Source organism: Neoarius graeffei, chromosome 4, assembly GCF_027579695.1.
Source record: "Neoarius graeffei isolate fNeoGra1 chromosome 4, fNeoGra1.pri, whole genome shotgun sequence".
NCBI lineage: Eukaryota > Metazoa > Chordata > Actinopteri > Siluriformes > Ariidae > Neoarius > Neoarius graeffei.
In genome coordinates, this window is record NC_083572.1 from 82,768,017 (window position 1) to 82,788,836 (window position 20,820).

The 20,820-nt window shown below is 43.9% G+C and overlaps 1 protein-coding gene across 2 annotated transcripts in view; it reads right to left on the minus strand.

The window, feature by feature from the left end:
* Positions 1-20,820, minus strand: part of pex5la (peroxisomal biogenesis factor 5-like a) — a 197,590-nt gene that overhangs the window by 34,802 nt on the left and 141,968 nt on the right. For both annotated transcript variants that reach the window (XM_060918341.1, XM_060918340.1), the window contains exon 8: positions 17,350-17,445. In XM_060918341.1, coding sequence (XP_060774324.1) covers positions 17,350-17,445 — 96 coding nt within the window. The remainder of the gene's footprint in view (positions 1-17,349; positions 17,446-20,820) is intronic.

A 20,820-nucleotide genomic window follows, 5' to 3' on the forward strand; every position in this document is an offset into this window, starting at 1 on the left:
CGACCATGTAGAAGGATAAAGCGGCTACAGATAATGAGATGAGATGAGATTAGTTAATTTGTCCAATTACTTTTGAGCCCCTGAAATGAAGGGATTTTGTTTAAAAAATGCTTTAGTTCCTCACATTTGTATGCAATCATATTTTGTTCAACCCACTGAATTCAAGCTGAAAGTCTGAACTTCAACTGCATCTGAATTGTTTTGTTCAAAATTCATTGTGGTAATGTACAGAACCAAAATTAGAAAAATGTTGTCTCTGTCCAAATATTTATGGACCTAACTGTATGCTCCCATCCAGACGACGTCTCTTTCAGGGAAGACCTTGCATTTTCCAACATGACAATGCCAAACCACATACTGCATCAATTACAGCATCATGGCTGCGTAAAAGAAGGGTCTGGGTACTGAACTGGCCAGCCTGCAGTCCAGATCTTTCACCCATAGAAAACATTTGGCGCATCATAAAACGGAAGATACGACAAAAAAGACCTAAGACAGTTGAGCAACTAGAATCCTACATTAGACAAGAATGGGTTAACATTCCTATCCCTAAACTTGAGCAACTTGTCTCCTCAGTCCCCAGACGTTTACAGACTGTTGTAAAGAGAAAAGGGGATGTCTCACAGTGGTAAACATGGCCTTGTCCCAACTTTTTTGAGATGTGTTGTTGTCATGAAATTTAAAATCACCTAATTTTTCTCTTTAAATAATACATTTTCTCAGTTTAAACATTTGATATGTCATCTATGTTCTATTCTGAATAAAATATGGAATTTTGAAACTTCCACATCATTGCATTCCGTTTTTATTCACAATTTGTACTTTGTCCCAACTTTTTTGGAATCGGGATTGTACATATCTGTGAGTGGCAAAAGTATGTGAACCTTTGCTTTCAGTATCTGGTGTGACCCCTTGTGCAGCAATAACTGCAACTAAACGTTTCCGGTAACTGTTGATCAGTCCTGCACACCAGCTTGGAGGAATTTTAGCCCATTCCTCCGTACAGAACAGCTTCATCTCTGGGATGTTGGTGGGTTTCCTCAAATGAACTGCTCGCTTCAGGTCCTTCCACAACATTTCAATTGGATTAAGCTCAGGACTTTGACTTGGCCATTCCAAAACATTAACTTTATTCTTCTTTAACCATTCTTTGGTAGAATGACTTGTGTGCTGAGGGTCGTTGTCTTGCTGCATGACCCACCTTCTTTTGAGAGATTCAGTTCATGGACAGATGTCCTGACATTTTCCTTTAGAATTCGCTGGTATAATTCAGAATTCATTGTTCCATCAATGATGGCAAGCCATCCTGGCCCAGATGTAGCAAAGCAGGCCCAAACCATGATACTACCACCACCATGTTTCACAGATGGGATAAGGTTCTTATGCTGGAATGCAGTGTTTTCCATTCTCCAAACATAACGCTTCTCATTTAAACCAAAAAAGTTCTATTTTGGCCTCATCCGTCCACAAAACATTTTTCTAGTAGCCTTCTGGCTTGTCCACGTGATCTTTAGCAAACTGCAGACAAGCAGCAATGTTCTTTTGGAGAGCAGTGGCTTTCTCCTTGCAACCCTGCCATGCACACCATTGTTGTTCAGTATTCTCCTGATGGTGGACTTGTGAACATTAACATTCGACAATGTGAGAGAGGCCTTCAGTTGCTTAGAAGTTACCCTGGGGTCCTTTGTGACCTCATCGACTATTACATGCCTTGCTCTTGGAGTGATCTTTTTTGGTCGACCACTCCTGGGGAGGGTAACAATGGTCTTGAATTTCCTCCATTTGTCCACAATCTGTCTGTCTGTGGATTGGTGGAGTCCAAACTCTTTAGAGATGGTTTCATAACCTTTTCCAGCCTGATGAGCATCAACAATGCTTTTTCTGAGGTCCTCAGAAATCTCCTTTGTTCGTGCCATGATGTACTTCCACAAACATGTGTTGTGAAGATCAGACTTTGATAGATCCCTGTTCTTTAAATAAAACAGGGTGCCCACTCACACTTGATTGTCATCCCATTGATTGAAAACACCTGACTCTAATTTCACCTTCAAATTAACTGCTCATCCTGGAGGTTCACATACTTTTGCCACTCATAGATATGTAATATTGGATCATTTTCCTCAATAAATAAATGACCAAGTATAATATTTTTGTCTCATTTGTTTAACTGGGTTCTCTTTATCTACTTTTAGGACTTGTGTGAAAATCTGATGATGTTTTAGGTCATTGTAGCAGTTTGTATGGGTGGGTGGAGCACAGAGGACGGCAGGACAGAGATCAGGTTCGTAAACGGTGGTTTTATTGCCACACTTTTCAGTGAACAACTCGTAAACTTAAACACACACACACACAACCGGCGTCTGGTTCGGGGATGAGCTCCTCTGCTTTCGCTCTCCCTCCTTAAGTAGGGTGCAGTCACTGGGAAGAGACACACAAATACAGGTTAATTGACATCAGGTGTAGTGATTCTGCCACTTACCTTCCCTGACTCCGCCCTCCTGTCACAGACCGGTGCTTGACCACGCCCCCGCTGCCACATACCCCCACCGCCCGACTCAGACCGGGCAGCCGTCCGGCCTGCAGCCGACTCCCCCCCCCCCCCCCTTGACAGGAGAGGAATTTCGCCACGACCATCTGTGCCCCCGGCCTGTGGACCACCTTGAAATTAAAGGGTTGGAGCGCCAGATACCAACGGGTGATCCGCGCGTTGGCATCCTTCATGCGGTGGAGCCACTGGAGGGGCGCGTGGTCTGAACAGAGGGTGAAAGGGCGTCCCAGCAGGTAGTAACGGAGGGCGAGGACCGCCCACTTGATTGCCAAGCACTCTTTTTCGATAGTGCTGTAGCGCCCCTCCCGCACTGACAGCTTCCTACTGATGTATAAGACTGGGCGGTCCTCTCCCTCCACCTCCTGGGACAAAACAGCCCCCAACCCTCTGTCCGACGCATCCGTCTGTAACATAAAGGGGAGAGAAAAGTCAGGGGAGTGTAAAAGTGGCCCCCCACACAGTGCGGCCTTTACCTCAGAAAAAGCCGGCTGGCATTGCTCCATCCACTGGACCGGATCTGGTGCCCCCTTTTTAGTGAGATCAGTCAGTGGGCTGGTGACATCCGAATAATTAGGTATAAACCTACGATAATAGCCAGCCAGCCCCAGGAACTGTCTCACCCCCTTTTTGGTCTTGGGCCTCGGGCAGGCCGCAATTGCTGCGGTCTTGTTAATTTGGGGACGCACCTGCCCGTTGCCCAAGTGGAAGCCCAGATACCATACTTCCACCCGCCCAATCGCACACTTCTTCGGGTTGGCTGTGAGACCCACTCGCCTCAGCGACCTAAGGATGGCCCTCAGATGTTTGAGATGCCTCGGCCAGTCATTACAATAGATGATAATGTCGTTGAGGTAGGCGGCCGCATAGGTGGCGTGGGGGCGGAGGACCCTGTCCATCAGCCGCTGAAACATAGCGGGCGCCCCAAACAGCCCAAACGGAAGTGTGACGAATTGGTGTAAACCAAATGGTGTGGAAAAGGACGTTTTTTCTCGGGATAGTGCAGTCAAGGGGATCTGCCAATATCCCTTCGTTAAATCCAGTGTCGAATAAAAGCGAGCAGTGCCTAGTCGATCGAGCAACTCATCAATACGAGGCATTGGGTACGCGTCAAATTTGGACACCGCGTTGACTTTTCTATAGTCCACACAGAACCGGACCGACCCGTCGGACTTGGGTACCAAGACCACCGGGCTGCTCCAGTCACTGTGGGACTCCTCGACGATGCCCATTTCGAGCATGGCCTCGAGTTCCTCCCGAACCACCTTTTTTTTGTGTTCGGGTAGCCTGTAAGGGCGGCTACGCACTACCACCCCCGGGGCGTCTCAATGTGGTGCTCTGTGAGGTTGGTGCTGCCGGGCAGGGGCGAGAACACGTCCAAAAACTCGGTCTGCAACTGGGCAACCTCCGCGAGTTGGGTCGGGGAGAGGTGGTCTCCACAGGGGACCGGAGAGGTATGCGATGTCAATGCGCCTTTTTGAACCTCCGGCCCCAGCTCCGCCTTCTCCAGAACCACCGACACCAACGCAATGGGGACCTCCTCGTTCCAGAGTTTGAGTAGATTGAGGCGGTAAATCTATAGCGCCCCACCCCTGTCCGTTCGCCTCACCTCATAGTCGACGTCCCCGACTTGCCGTGTGACCTCAAAGGGTCCTTGCCACTTGGCGACTAATTTAGAGCTCGATGTGGGCAACAGTACGAGTACTTTATCTCCCGGTGTGAACTCTCTAAGGCACGTACCCTTGTCGTACAGGCGGGCTTGCCGTTCTTGGGCCTGCCGCAAATTCTCCTGGGTTAGGTGCGTGAGGGTGTGGAGTTTTGCGCGCAGGTCAATAACGTATTGAATTTCGTTTTTACTTGGTGAAGGTCCCTCCTACCAATTTTCTCGCAGCACATCTAGAATGCCGTGCGGCTTACGCCCATATAATAATTCAAACGGGGAGAACCCCGTGGAGGCTTGGGGGACCTCTCGCACTGCAAATAACAAGGGTTCGAGCCATTTATCCCAGTTACGTGCGTCCTCACTTACAAATTTTTTAATTATGTTCTTGAGGGTGCGATTAAACCGTTCAACTAAACCGTCCATTTGTGGGTGATACATGCTGGTGCGGATCGGCTTAATACCTAATAACCCATACAGTTCGTTCAGTGTTCGTGACATAAACGAGGTGCCTTGATCAGTCAGAATCTCTTTTGGGATTCCAACTCGGGAGATGACGCGGAAGAGTGCCTCCGCAATACTGCGTGCTGAGATATTGCGAAGAGGCACGGCTTCTGGGTATCGCGTTGCATAGTCCACCAGGACTAATATAAAGCGGTACCCTCATGTTGACCGATCTAATGGCCTGACGAGATCCATCCCAATTCTTTCGAACGGGGTCTCGATTAATGGTAGAGGGCGCAAAGGCACTTTTGGAATGGCCGCTGGATTTATTAACTGGCATTCGCGGCACGCCGTACACCACCTACGGACATCGCCGCAAATCCCCGGCCAATAGAATCGGGCCATTATTCGGGCTAGTGTCTTATCCTGCCCTAGGTGTCCAGCCATGGGATTAAAGTGAGCCGCCTGAAATACCAATTCCCAGCGGCTCTTCGGAATTAAAAGCTGCGTGACTCGCTCTTTAGTTTGAGTGTCTTGCGTCACTCGGTATAATCTATCCTTCATAATCGCGAAGTAGGGGAAGGACGGGGTGGCGTTTGGCTGGAGCATTTGACCATCGATTACTCTCACTTGGTCAAACGCATGCCGCAGAGTTTCGTCTCGCAACTGCTCTAATGGGAAATCCGCGAGGGATTCCCCAACAGCGAGAGGAGGGGCCGGCGGCTCCTCACTCTGACGCGGAGATGACGTAGACGGCTCTGCGACAGCTGCTCCCGCCAAAGCAACACCGGGACCTCCCCCTATTGAATGGCAGGACCCACTCTTCACTAAGTGTGTCATTAAATCCAGAAATCCCGGCCAATCAGTCCCCAAAATTATAGAGTGGGTAAGGCGAGGATTAACCTGCTGCCTTCACTATAAATTTTTCCCCTCGGAAAAAAATGTGGACCAACACCAAAGGGTAGCTGTGAACGTCCCCGTGCACACACAACACCTTCACCCCCTGTGCTCCCCCCAATGCCTCGTTTTGCACCAGGCTTTGGTGAATTGAGGTCTGATTACAACCAGAATCCACCAACGCCTGATATGTATCCCCTTGTATACTCACTGGTATGTGATACGCTCCGGCCCGATCGAGGGCGGCTCCTGGCGCGTCGGGGATCCGAACCACTGCGCCCACCTCCATTACTGTGCACTGTTGTTGGAGGTGGCCCGGCTCCCCGCAGCGCCAGCAAACCGGCCCGGGCTTCCTCTCCTCACCGGTGTTCTGGGGCTCACTCACCTGAGGGGGGGGACAGACAGACACAGAAGGGAGAAATGGGAGGGCACCGCGGGTGCGGCGGGCCGGCACCGGTGGCGCCGACCCCCTCCTCCGCGGTGGGTGAATGGGGCGAGGACGAGACACAGGAGGAGAGGGAGAGAGAGAAGAGGAGAGGGGAGAAGAGGCTGTCTGCTGTCCTGCCACCGGGACAGCCACCATATGGTCCTCTGCCAGCTCGATGGCCTGATCCAGCGACGCCGGGCGGTGGCACTGGACCCACTCCGCGGTTCCTGCTGGCAAGCATGTGACGAATTGCTCCAGTACCACCTGGTCGATGATCCCCTCGGCGTCGCGGTTGTCAGCCCTCAACCACCAGGAGGCGTCCCGGAGTTGCTGGCCAAATGCGAACGGCCGGCGGACTTCCTCAAAGCGCGGAAGCGCTGACGCTGCTGCTCAGGGGTGTGCCCCACACGCTGGAGGACGACCCGGCGAAGGTCCGCGTAGGCCAGCCAGTGGTCGGCGGGGAGCTGTAGCGCGGCCAGCTGGGCCTCTCCCGTTAGCAGGGGGAGAAGGCGCGCCGCGCGCTGCTCCATCAGCCACCCCGAGGTCTCCGCGACTTGCTCGAAGAGCGCGATGAATGCCTCGGGGTCGTCCTGTGGGCCCATCTTTGTTAGGGTGAGGGGGGACGGGCCCGCGGTGGGAGCGCTGGTGGACCCCGCTGACGCGAGGAGGTGCCGGAACGCCTGACGATCTTCTTGCTGGGCCAGCACCAGGGCCTCGAACCGCTGTTCCTGCTCCTTTCGGAGGGTGACTAGCGCCTGGTGCTGGCTTTGCTGGGCCGTGGCGAGGGCGTGGACCAGTTCAGCGAACGGGGAGGACTCCATGGGGCTGTTCGGCTGCTGCGCTCCAGATCCTGGGTTTCAGCACCACTGTAGCAGTTTGTATGGGTGGGTGGAGCATAGAGGACGGCAGGACAGAGATCAGGTTCGTAAACGGTGGTTTTATTGCCACACTTTTCAGTGAACAACTCGTAAACTTAAACAGACACACACACACAACCGGCATCTGGTTCGGGGATGAGCTCCTCTGCTTTCGCTCTCCCTCCTTAAGTAGGGCGCGGTCACTGGGAAGACACACACAAACACAGGTTAATTGACATCAGGTGTAGTGATTCTGCCACTTACCTTCCCTGACTCCGCCCTCCTGTCACAGACCGGCACTTGACCACGCCCCCGCTGCCACAGTCATATTTATGCAGAAATATAGACCCCTTCGCAGTAAACGTCATTCATACATAAGCGGAAATTGCGCGCGCAACCTGGACTCAAAAAAGACTCAGCGAATGCCTAGTTGTTGTGTTGTCGGGTGTCAGAATCGTAGCAGTGATGGGGTTAAAATGTACAGAATTCCAGCAGGATCTCACCCATTCCAAAAAAATCGCTGACGTCTATGGCTACAAGCCATTAAACGTGTAGACTGGGATGAAAGGACTATCAAAAATGCGCGGGTTTGCAGCGCCCACTTCATCACAGGTAAGATCAGGCTATTTATTAAATCTTTCTTTTTTATTCTTTCTCGTCTTCATTTATTGATGTAGCAAAATACTTTGGTAACGTTTGTCTGATTAGCTGGGTCATAGTTACACAATGTAATGAATATTGTTAGCATGTTAACTTAGCTTTGCATGCAATTTTGTTTGTAGGAGAGCTCTCGCTTGACTCAAGCAGTCCAGATTTTGTGCCATCATTATTTGTGTATGCCGAAAATCACAATTTTAAAGCAAGGATGGAAAGGTAAAATTGTGTGCCCTCATTCTAAATGCCAACTTATGTTGACTGCTCTAACCTAGCTCCCGCCCCGTTCAGTTTCATTTCTGGTCTCTGCCTCTCGCTTTTTACGCAGCTCTGATTTCTCTTAGCTGCACTCTTTACACTATCATTCCTTTCATGCCATTACCTCCTGCAAATTGCTGTTTAGTGTTGGTATTTGCTGTTGTAGCTAAAGCTAAAGGTACGAGTATATATCTGGCCATTGTATACCAGGGAACTTACTAACATCGTCCGTCCACTCTTTAATTAAATACGGATCCGGTAGGTGATGTCCACTTGTTAGAGTTAACTTATTTATGTAACATTCTCGATCTTGTAATGACAATTGTTTTGCATAATCTGACAGCTCATAATGCCGGTCTATGGGCAGCGCCATTGTTTCTGAGTCCAGGCTGCGTGCGCATCCTGGCAACGGTCGGTTTGTTTACAAACATGCGAAGGGGTCTATAGAAAATTCTAAAGGGTTCACAAACTTTCAAGCACCACTGTACCTCATGAACACTGCATTTAACATAAATCCCATTCATCATATGATTATAAAGCTCTTCATAAAAACATTAACAAGAGTGCTCTACTTCTGTGCACTAGTGAGCCTGAGAACTACTCATGTGATGGCGGCTGAGTATTTCTTTGAGCTAGATCACATTACATGGGATGTTATTTTGTTCAGCATCGTCCCTTGTGTTGCAGAGATAATTGCTCTTTTACGGTCCGTGATGGGAACAGTGTTGTTAAGCATCCAATTATTATAATTGGATGACCTCTGTCATCTCTGCGCAGTGACAGTCCAACTAGTCAAAGGGCAAAGTTGAAAGCTCATTATCTCCCCTGTCCTCGAGCTATATGTCTGACTGTGTCATTCAGGATGTGGGTATGAAAGGTTATGAAGATCCTTAGCACACCTGAGCTGCTGAGACGAGAAGTTCTTCATTTAAAAAGTTGGCCTTTTGTCTAAATGTGGAAGCAAGTGCTGTTTATCTAAATTTTTTTTAAATCAGTGGCTGTACATTTCCTTATCTCTATTAGTCATCCTTGAGCCCAACAATCAGTGTAAAAAATATACCAATCAATCACTTATTAACAACTAGAAGATAGCTCTTGCAGTAGTAAAAACTAACTTGCTGCTTTATCACTCTGGCTGTAAGTAATGAAGTGAAACCAAGACCTCCCTGAGCCAGTATAAGGCCTGTACAAAGACGAAGAAAAAAAAAAGCCAGAAATCGTACAGCAGCTGTCAGTTAAGACAGATGTCAGTTTGGAAAAGCTCGGTGAATCTAGAGATAGTAGGCAGAGACATAAAGCTGTATGACTTTAATAAAGTCTGACATGCTGCCAGCAACTCAGCTGCCCATGACGGAGGGCTTAACTGGGGCCCAGGCATCACAGAGGACAAGAGGGCACCACCAACAACAGGGAAATGACTCCTTTCCAATTATTCACTATTTTCTTAGCACAAGCCTTATTACGATCACTTCTTGGCATGGTACAAGTCTACCGATAGTAAGAACTGCACATATACACTTATCATTTATATTTGTACCGATCAGCATATGTAAATCTAGGACACAAACAGTCTGAATCATTTTTTAATAATTGCTATAAATGTAAGCCCGGTTTATTTATTTATTTTAGAATTCTTTGAGGAGAATATCTGTGTTTAAATTACAGTTTAAACAGCTAAAAATTATGCATCAGTGACATTTACTGTAGACTTTGACAGAAGGCTTATTCTGCACAGCAGTCATAAAATATGCTTCCAAGTGAGGCATTTTCATGCTTCATGGTCCAATACTCATTTTTAAGCATAAAGTATGAAAAGAAGTATGAATGTATGAAAAGAATGACAAATGATTATGGTCTGTACACTAATTTATGATCTCCACAAAAGAGAAATTCATATAAGCGTTAATGTCTCCTTAAGTAAATACACTCAGTTGAATAATTAAACTAATACAGAGGATGGATCAGACTGGGTTCAAGACAGAAATGACAAAATGATTTGAGGAAGTCAGTTTGAAAGGCATTACTAGGACTTTTTTTGATAATTACTTGAACTGCTTTAATTATTTAACTAACAAAACTAAATTAAACTATATATGATTTATTTATAATATTTAGATGTTTGTATTCTTAAAGAGTAATGTGTAAGAGGAATAAGTAATAGTATAAGGATTTGTGCATAGGTTTTGAATCTCTCTTTTCATTCATTGAAATTCATGGTGGATCTGGAGCCTATCCTGGGAACACAGGGCATGGGACAGGAATACACCCAGAAAGGATTGCCGTTCCTTCACAGGGCACCATGCAGACACACATTCACATCAGTCATCGCCAATACACCTACTGGCTGAGAGCTGAGATGAAACTGGAGAACCCAGAGAATACCCACATGCACACTGGAAACACCAGAATGAGATTGAGCCGAGGGCCCTGGTGCTATAAGGCTGAAATGTGGCATGGGGCAACTCGCAATTCCCCTTACTACATATTACTCACTGGTGTGAATCAACAAAAATAACCATCTTACTTAAGTTATTTGAATAATCTAAACTCAGTTTGGCTTGCAAAATTGATGTCATTTAGTATATCATTTATTATTATTATACATAAAGGACCACTTTTCGACGGAGTAAAAACATGTATTCTATTCCCTTCTAGAGGGTTTCATTCATTTGGTTGGATAGGATGCAATATTGTTATCATATCGCTTATCCTACGTGTATTACGTCACTCTACCCAATGGAGGATGAGTACTGAATATGGTTTACGATATTGCATGGTTGTCAAGACAACATGACGTCACACATCGGAGACGTAAAACTTCTGTGCTAGCGAGCGACTGAGACAATTTGTAAATAAACATGGCCACCAGGTTTATTTCGTTAAATATGGAAGATTTTGAGAGAATTTTGTACTGTGTACGGTATGTATTATAATAATAATAATAATAATATTGGATGGCTTTTTTTCGTGGTATATCAGATATATTCCATTCAGCTAGCATGATATTGAACTTGTCTTTGACTCATTCAAAATCATGCTAGCTGAATGGAATATATCTAATATACTAATAACAAACATGACCGCCAGGTTTGGCTCATTAAAAACAGAAGATTTTGAGAGAATTTTGAAAGAGAAAGACGTGTTGAACACATGAAAGGCTACCAAAACTTCATTAGATATTCTTCACGCATATTTCCAAGAGAAAAACAGGAGTTTTTGGAGTTGGAACATTTCTATTGTTAGAACTTTGACTTTTTAGATGTACATTGGATTGACAGAACATGGAATTACATTGGATCAGAATCATCATTCCATATTGGTAAATAAATCCCGTTCTTAACTTTTTGTAAAATCTATAATTGTTCCATCAAGTGTCTAATAATAATAATAGTAATAATAATAATAATAATATTGACTGGCTTTTCTGTCACACGTCGGAGACGTAAAACCTTTGTGTTAGTGAACGACAGTGACAATTTGTAAACAAACATGGCTGCCAGGTTTGCTTCGTTAAAAGCGGAAGGCTTTGAGAGAATTTTGGCTGCCAGGTCACTCCGTTGTGTGTAGCTGTCGATGTTGATTTTAAAAGCAACTAAGTAAATTACACAGGGAAAAAAAAATAATCGGTTTGACTGCGCTAGCATTGGCCTTCGCTAACATTACACCGGCTGGAAGGTAACTGGACTGCTGCGCTAACAGCATTGAGTCATGGGTAAGCTAGCATTGGCTTTTGCTAGCGCTACTGCTACACCGGCTGGAAGATAACTGGACTGCCGCACTAACAGCACAGAGTTACAGGTAAGCTAGCGTTGGCCTTTGAGAATGCTGATATGAAGAGAGTATGTATGTATGTATGTATGTATAATACTAATAATAATATTGGCTGGCTTTTTTGTGGTCTCTCAGATATATTCCATTCAGCTAGCATGATACTGAACTCATCTTTGACTCATTCAGTATCATGCTAGCTGAATGGAATATATCTGATAGACCACGAAAAAAAGCCAGCCAATATTATTTAAGTATATAGTATATCCATGTCTTGTGTGGCGTCATTCATATTAATACAACTAATGATGGAGCTTGATAAATGAAAGCAAAAAACTGTTCATTTCTAACAAATGAACAGTTATATGGAAGCCTACCACCAGTATCATCTAAAATAGCATACATGAGGCTGAAGTTAGCTGGACATTGTGTCAGACATCCTGAGGCAGTGGCATGGAAACTAGTCTTGTGGCAACCAATGACTGGGAAGCGGAACGTGGGCAGGCAGGCCATATCCTACACAGATGTCTGATGAATGACACAAATCTGGGAAGTGTTGAGGAACTACAGACGGCCATGATGGGCGAGACGTGACTTGAAGCAAACGGAAGCTCGACTGAAGTAAGTAAGTAAAAAAGAGACAGTAAGACAGTCTTACAGGCAGATATTTATAGTTTCGGCAAGAGGGCATAATTTATGTTACCTGCAGTTCACTGCCAAGATGTGAAATTTACTCCTTTCCTGTGCAAATATTTCACTGAATAGAACACTCAAACTCCATTTCAGTTGTAATCAGAAAGATAATTGAAGCAAAATGTTTCTTTGCAGCAGTTGCTTTCAAAAGAAAAACACTGTTTTTTAAAACAGTGTGGCATTAGAATACTTAATGATTATCTAGAAGCAAAGAAATTGACAACCTGTCAAATTCTTCTTGGTAAAATCAGCCCCTGCTGTGGAAAAAAAAGCATTACCTGTCATTTTGTATCAGCTAAAACCCAGTCTGATAATGGAACGCAATTTCACCAACTGGGAGGTGAAAGGTGTGTTGTTCCAGATGAGGCTCTTATCATTCTTCTCAACCCTTTGCTGCATTCTTGAATGACAGTAGAATTTTTATTTCGCATATGCCCTGTGTGAGTACTGTACTCTAACCCTATGTCCGAAATAGCTCACTCGCTCACTACTCCCTACTCCCTATATAGGGAATTACTATATAGAGGACTAATGAGCTCATTGGTAAAATGAAGAAAAAAAAACGCTTTCAGACACTAGTCCGTCGCACTGGTATTTATGTCATTACTGTCGCACAATTAAAACGTACCAGATCAGTTGGCTGGTGGGTTTTCAAAATAATAAACACATGCATGTATTTTGTGATAAATACATATTATACTGAGCGTATTTCACACATTAATCAATACAAAGTACCTGCACTTTTTTAAAATCAAGGCTGAATACTTTATTCTTTGCCGCTGCCTTTCATTAAATTAAATTTGAGACTTTTAATTTGATTTCTTTCAGTGCGACTGCAATGCATGATGGGATATATTGCTTTGGTTAGTGACCATCGGTTGTACACTACTTTTCGTGATGCATTGTGGGATACTTTGAGTGCACTATATAAGGTGTAAATAATCCTCACTAAGGTTTCGGACAGCACTACAAAATGGTGTCCCCACTATATAGCGCCCTATATAGTGAGTAGGGAGTGATTTCAGACACAGTCTAAAAGTCAGGGTCCTTAAAGCAAAACAACAGGCTCACATTTTCATAATAATGCTTGCACACCACCGAAGTGGAGTAGACCACTGCTGCTCTGCTCAGATTAAGGATAAATAAAGGACCTGTATCTGCACTAATGGTACTGTCACTGAGAGGAGCAGCCCACCTCATGTTAAAGCTGATTCTCACCTGCTGTTGCTCCTAATGAGAGCAACGTGGCTTCACTTGTGCATTGTCTTTTGTACATGTGAAAAAAGGGCTTGGGTGGTCACGGCTTTTTTCCCTGGTGATCTATTTTTCAGGGTGCACCAAATTAAAATATGAGGTAAGCATTTTACAGGGCCCAGCCACCCTCGCAGGTCATTCCACTTTCATAGACCCTGGGAAGCATTATGCTGGAAAAGGACTTTAACCACAAGTTTCTTTGTATGCTGCTCTAATGTGCAGCACCGGCTGGAGCTTAACAGCTATTCATTTTTAGTCCCTGTGCTATTCCTTTGTTCTGGACAGCCGGCAATTACACAAATTAAATGGATTGGAAAAAAGCCTGCATGCCACAGGAAGTAGATTTCCAGGCAACCAAGCGCCACACAAGGTTCTTAATTAGAACAAATGTATGCAGATAAGAACCTACACAGAACGCTCAGCTGGTCGTGATCTTGAAAGCTTAAGTGTCTCAGTATGCAGGATGCCATGATCGATGAATCTTCCATTTGTACTCAAATGGTCCTGGATAAGGTTACTTTATTGGAAATAATACCATCCACTCACTCACAAACTCACTCAGCACTGCAGTGCACTGGAGCTCACCAGTGAAACCAGGGACTCTAAAGCGTTTGTGATAATATAAAAGTACTGTCTGGAATGTTCCTTCTAGAGTACCCCTCTCAGTCTTGCCTTTGACTGGGTCATTTTTCAGTCATTTACAGTCACTAATCACTTGTCTTTGGCTTTCCAGGACCCTGCAACTGCAACCACATGTAATACAATAGCAGGTACAACAACCAGATGAGGCGAGGTCAGAGCAAGATATACATACATCAACACCTTCAGTGTCGTAATCCAGAGTTTTCATTTCATATTGCTGGCTGTAAGCGATTAAAGCATAATAGTAAAGGAGATACGCAGAACCATGGCCTGACTCTTTGTTTATAAGTGCCTTGAGACCTCAAGAATGGCACAGGAATAGTTTTAAGCGTTAACAATAAATCTAATATAGTAATTTTTACAATTAAAATGATTCATATAGGTAGCGGTCTGAGTGAATGACCTTGACATCTGTGACGTCACCGCAGGAAGGCTATTGGTCTCATCGCCATTTTCGCTATACTAAAACACAGAGCTGACTGCAACTTCGAGCTTCCATTTTGAGCTAATTTATCGCCGTGCCACATAGATGTGTTGCTGCCGGGTGCAGCAACACAACAGAAGGTGTATTTAGATTGCATTCATGGCCCAAGAATGTTCAAACTGCAAAGATTTGGATGTGTTTTGTGAGGAAAGGAAAGTAAGTTCAGTTGTACCAGTTCTCCCGGAGTGTGATCCGAGGGCTGTTGCTAAAACCCGGGATGGAACAGAACATGACATATTATCGCTCGGGCAGTGACCTACCCGCGGTTGTTGCTAAAACCGGTGACGTCCCATCCCGTCCTGGGTTTTAGTAATTGCCTGAGCCGAGCAGTAATGGCGGAGTACTCAGTATGGAGAAAATGGAGGATGAGTGGAGCAGCCATCTGATTTCTCTGCTGGATATTGCTGCCATCTTGTCCTTACATGGAAGAAGTGAATGAGCGGAGAACTGAATGAGCAACTGAAAGTCAGATTGTTTCGAAACAATCGGCCACAAGATCGGCCTTCAAGAAGTGAGAACACAGACAGGTAAGAAGCATTCTCATTTGGATCTCATTGGAATCTCATTTGGATACAAAACAACAACACTTGTTGTTTACTTGCATTTAGATTAACACATGTAACTTGTATTGTGTGTTTAAGTTACCGGTATACGATTATTTAATTTGCTTCAGAATGCGATTGTCTCAGGTCATCTGATTATTTAATTAGCCTTTTACGTTTTATCAGTGAAAATGCATGCATGTACATGTATGTTGCATAAGTTATAATATCCTGTTTTAATGACAGTCAACCCACAATCAATGAAGTCAAATCAGTCTTAGTTGAGCAAGTCGGTAACGGTATTTCTTATTTTCGCCATAAATTTTTATTTATATGACTTTGGTCTATAGCTGTCAAAGGCCTCGGCCTTAAAACCAGTTCCCGCTGTGATGTCACGCACTCAGGGCTGGCTGGCTCGCTCAGCGGAGCAGCTTGAATGCCAACTTTGCAGTCGATTTTAACTCTCGAAAATATATTTTTTTATTCCCATTTATGCAGCATACAAAAGTCAAGGATGGAGATACTATCTACTTAGAAATGTATTTAAAAATAAAGGTTCTGCGTATCTCCTTTAAGAACATGAGATATGCGCACCATGGAGTTGTAGAGAGTAGTGTCATTGCCTCACAGCTCCAGGGTCCCTGGGTCAATCCTCAGCTCCAGTTACTGACTATGTGAAGTTTTTATGCATGTTCTCCTCATGCACATATCTGTTTCTTCTAGGTTCTCTGTTTTCCTTCCAATAACACATTCCTCGGTGGTTTGGCTTGGCTAAATTACCCTTAGTGTAATTGTGTGTGTGCATGGTGCTCTGTGATAGACAGTGTATTCCTGGCTTGTACCCACTGTTCCTGGAACAGGCTCTGGATCCATTGTGACATGTTTCTGTTATCCGTTGATAATTTCACAACTCTAAAAAATTTGATTTTTTAAACCCAGAAATTACATTCCTGTAGAAGGCAATGGGAAACCACTACTGTAAATCTTCCCTAGAAACTTTGTTGGCTGGAAGAAAAAGCCGTCAATATAACCACGTCACTGCAGCGATATACCAAATACAGAGAGAGAGAAATTACATTGATATTTTCATTCATTATCCATAAGATATCCTTAATTACCATGTGATGCTCACCAATATGGAACAGTTGGAATTTATCGCCAAGGTAAACAAACTTATCTGATTTGGGTTACTGATATACCAGTACTGCCATCTAACCCCATGTGCCATGTTTCAAGTACAACTTATTTGCCTGAGTACAAGATTATGTGTGATGTGTTTGTCTACTGACAAGCTTTATAAGACATTCAGTCAAAGTTGAAATTAGATGGTGTCCAAAATCCTCTGTGTGACAATCATACAACCCAATTTCACGGTTGTCAGTACATCATCCACATTTCACTTCACATCACACTTCACATTTTAAACATGGTGATATTAAATTACATTATACTGTAGAGGCAATGTAAATTCTAAATCAGTTTCTGACAGAAACTGTACATTACACCCTGAAAGGGGACGTGGGTGCAGCCAGTACTGCTGAGCTAGCAAACCGCATGACTGATCGACAGGATTGGGGCACCAGGTATGCGACTCGGTTGAGGCTGCCATGAGTGAGTGAGTTGTACATGAGCTGATAGCTGACGAGGCGCCTAGCACCAAGTCGGCTCTAAGCCATGCACGATGAGATTGAGGGGAATAACTGTTTTATTCTATCCACATTCATTGGATTTTGAGAAACAGAGCATTTTTATTTTTTGCAAATTCAATAAATAGAATTCTTTTATACAAAACATCCGACAAAATCATTTCCGCTTAGAATGTAAACAAACCGGCGAAAGGGCAGTAGCAATTTGTGAAAAATTTTATAATAATTAATAATTCTTGAAAAAAAACATTCTTACCATCAAATACTTTTTATTCCATATTTTGTTGCATTTTTTGGGGTTTTGTTTCAAGTAGTTTTTATTTCATCCTCAGTTGGTTCACCAACATGCTCCGCCATTTTGTTTTTCTCTACTCACAGTATACGAGCTGACATCCTAGTAGTAGAGTAGCCAATCAGAGCACGCAATTGCTCATATCCAGTGATTGGGGATAGAATAATATACTATATATGATAATTTAACTATTCAGATTTCTTCTTGAAATGGTATGGTATGCCATTATATCCTCATGATATGACTAACAACATATTCCTGTGGACTTATCTGAATTATGGCTTACTTCTACAGCTGCTTTAGCACGCTCAAACTCTTCCTCGAGTGACTGGTTTCTGGATAGGAGTCCTCCACCCCACCTCTGATCTTTGCTCTGTCGGCCCTGTCACATGCATACACACACACACACACACACACACACACACACACACACACACACACACACACAGCATGAGTTAGACAGCATGTGGGTAAACCTCAACAGTCTCTCCCTTCTGAGAGAAGAAAAAACTCTGGGCTTGCAGAGCTCTGATGCATTAACAGCTCACACCCCTCTCAAACACTCTGCTGTCTTCCGCTGACATCTTTTCATCAGCCACTCAACTTAGACTGGCCCTGAACTGACATGCTGACATGCCGCAGTCAGTAAATGGACATTTGCACATTTTCTCTTTGTGAATGTATGAATATTGCATAGCTTTATTCTTAATTTGAATCAGAAAAAAAGGCATGACATTTCAGAGAGGCACACAGGTAGGCATGCTACATGTGAAGCAAAGCAATGCATTTCATAAAAACAGAACACAAAATGTTGTAGTGGCTTGTATAAATCTCTAATATCACCTACAGTCTAAAAATAAACATTTATATACAAACCCATGTGTCCCACTGCTGTCCAGCTTCATTTCATACAATCAATCATTTTAATCAATTTATAATTTTGTCAATGATGACAAATGTTACATGCTCATCCATTAAAATCATATAACACATCCGGTAACAATTTGATTACTTTCACTTTCAATTGCAGTAGCAATCACTCTGTCTGTTAGTCCTTGAATCTTCTGTCCTTCTGATATTAAAAGAGAAGTTGCACTACAACAATATCTTAGCAAGTGAAAATAAAATGAAGTGAAAAAGTTATCTAATAATTCTCATGATGAGTTTATTATATAACAAATAAGACTAAGTCTATTATGATATAAATGCACTAATTTCAAACAAATATGGCCTTGTTCTATTGACAGATAATTTTGCTTCTTTTAGACCAAAACAAGAAAATGCTTGAAATAAGCAAAGCAACGACCAAAGGAATAAGACAGTTTCAAGCTCAAATGAGCAAAAATATCCAGAACTAGGTTCAATAACATTGTTTATTTAAAACAATTAAATAAATAGAATTATTAGTTGAATTTCAAGATATTCAATATTCAAGATATTTTTACATGCTATCTTTTTTTTTGCAGTGTGGATCCGTTTTAATATCAAATGGACGCCCTGCCTATCAAAGGCAGAACTTTGCTACCTGAATTCAATCTTCTGTATAAGCAAGTCTTACTGAACAAAGAGCACAGGAGGTGGTGTTTTAGACCTGTCTCACTGGACATTCATCAATTGCCAGGGTTAAGGTATTAAATGGATTTCAGGAAGTTATAATGGAGGCCTGGGAGCAGACAATCAGTCTTGCTTTAGTGTGCTGTAACCCTAGCCTGTGTCTTGATGACTAATGTGCTCCATCAAACTCTGAGTCTGAGCAACAATTACCCTAAACATTGCCCTTTCCATTTTTTGTGGCCCCTCATTTTTAAGCACGCAATCAAACAAAACTTACACTGATGGGAGCAACTACTGTGCAAAATGACTCTCATGGCAGGCTCCCTAAGATCTGAAGGTAAATTTTATAATTCCAGTTTTGTCATTTTCTATTGTAGAACATGTCATTGCTGGATTTTATAAAGCACCAAAATAATGAAGACCAGTGTACTTGGTACAGTTAGACTGCTTTCTGAGCAAAAAACCCTTGTGTATTATGTACTATTGTACCATGTGCCTAAATATGCAAAGTGCATATTTACAGGCCCGTCGCCATGGGCGGGCCTTAGGGGGCCGTGCCCGCCCTGAGACTCATGTGGGCCCGCCCTGCTGGAACCCAGAGCAGAGACTTTTTTTTCATAGGAGACAGGTCACTGAAGAAATCTTCCACAGAAATGAATGGGGACAGTTCGTAACGGCAGCAAACATTCTAATCAACCGTCTCTGATGGCAGTACGGGTCTGCAAATATCCCGCCTGTTCCGCTGCCAACAACCAATCATATGTCGATCTGAACCAACAGCTTTCCAATCATCTTGCAGCTTCATGCTCCGCTGTCCCTCTCCTGCCGTTATAGAAGTACTGCGCCTGCGCAGTGTCAAAATAATCCACGAGAAAAGTGGATTTTAAAGCTTTTTCTGAGTCATGAGAACCAACCTAACACTCAAGTATAATCAACTTTTCATGGCGATTTCAATCATATGCTCTTCGCGACCGTTAGTTTTCACAGAGTCCAGTATTGATATCTCCCCATTCATGTTCAGAGGGTCTGGTCTCACTAATCCGAAAAAGATGCCTGAAAGTGGCCGGCGAGTGACAGCACTTGGCCTGATAGGAGCCCGTCACAGCTTCTTCTTCTTCTTTGTTTTTTTTCCCCCTCAAAAAAAAAAAACGTAAACTACAAGTCAAAGTTTTTCAGTATAACAATAATAAAGAAAAATGTGCTCAATTTAAAATGTATTGAAACTATTCGAAATCGGCTGATCGGTTCATTCATTATTATCCGTGAGTAATAATTTCTGGATCATTGCTATAAACGTGGACTAATATTTCTTGGGAACCAATGGGTTAATGTAATGGAATGAACCAACCGACCAATCGCATTTTTCCTTCAAATGGTATCTGGGTAAATCAGCAGCTGTCTCAGCCAATCACATTTTATTGCTGGACGGGATCATATCACGACATCTTCCGGTAGATACCCGAAATCAGCTTTGTGCGTTGTGAGGCCAGCGGAGCAAAAAAAAAAAAAAAAACCCTTTTAATATGCTGAGCAATGTTTGATAGATTTTGGAAAGTTGTTTTGGTTGCTTTATAGGTTTCTTAGAATATTTAACTCGTCACGTCTGTGCTGCTCTCCTGGGTTGCTAGAAACAGTTGTGCTGCCCTGGCTTGGCGTATAAAATGTGTGCCCCCCCAAAGCAATTCAAGGCCCGTCCGTCAGTCCGTGTCTGGCGCCGGGTCTGCATATTTAGTGAGTTTCCCGACCTCTCTTACATGTCTCTGGAATACCTGGACTTGTTTTCAGCAAGACCCAAGCAGTGTCCCTCCCTCCTCACAGACCCTATGACTGTGAAATCGACCTCCTGCCCGGGACGGCACCACCCAAAGGGTGATTCTACTCTTTTTCTCCCGTTGAAAGGCAAGCCATGGAGAAGTACATCTCTGAGTCTCTGGCAGCTGGGATCATCCGCCCTTCCTCATCCCCAGCAGGGGCGGGATTTTTCTTCGGGGAAAAGGACAAGTCACTCCGCCCCTGCATTGACTATCAAGGCCTCAATGCCATCATGGTCAAGAACCGCTACCCCCTACCGCTCATGACTACGGCCTTTGAACTACTCCAGGGAGCCAAGATATTCACCAAGTTGGACTTACGCAATGCCTACCATCTTGTCAGGATCAGGGAGGGGGACGAGTGGAAGATGGCCTTTAACACCACCACTGGC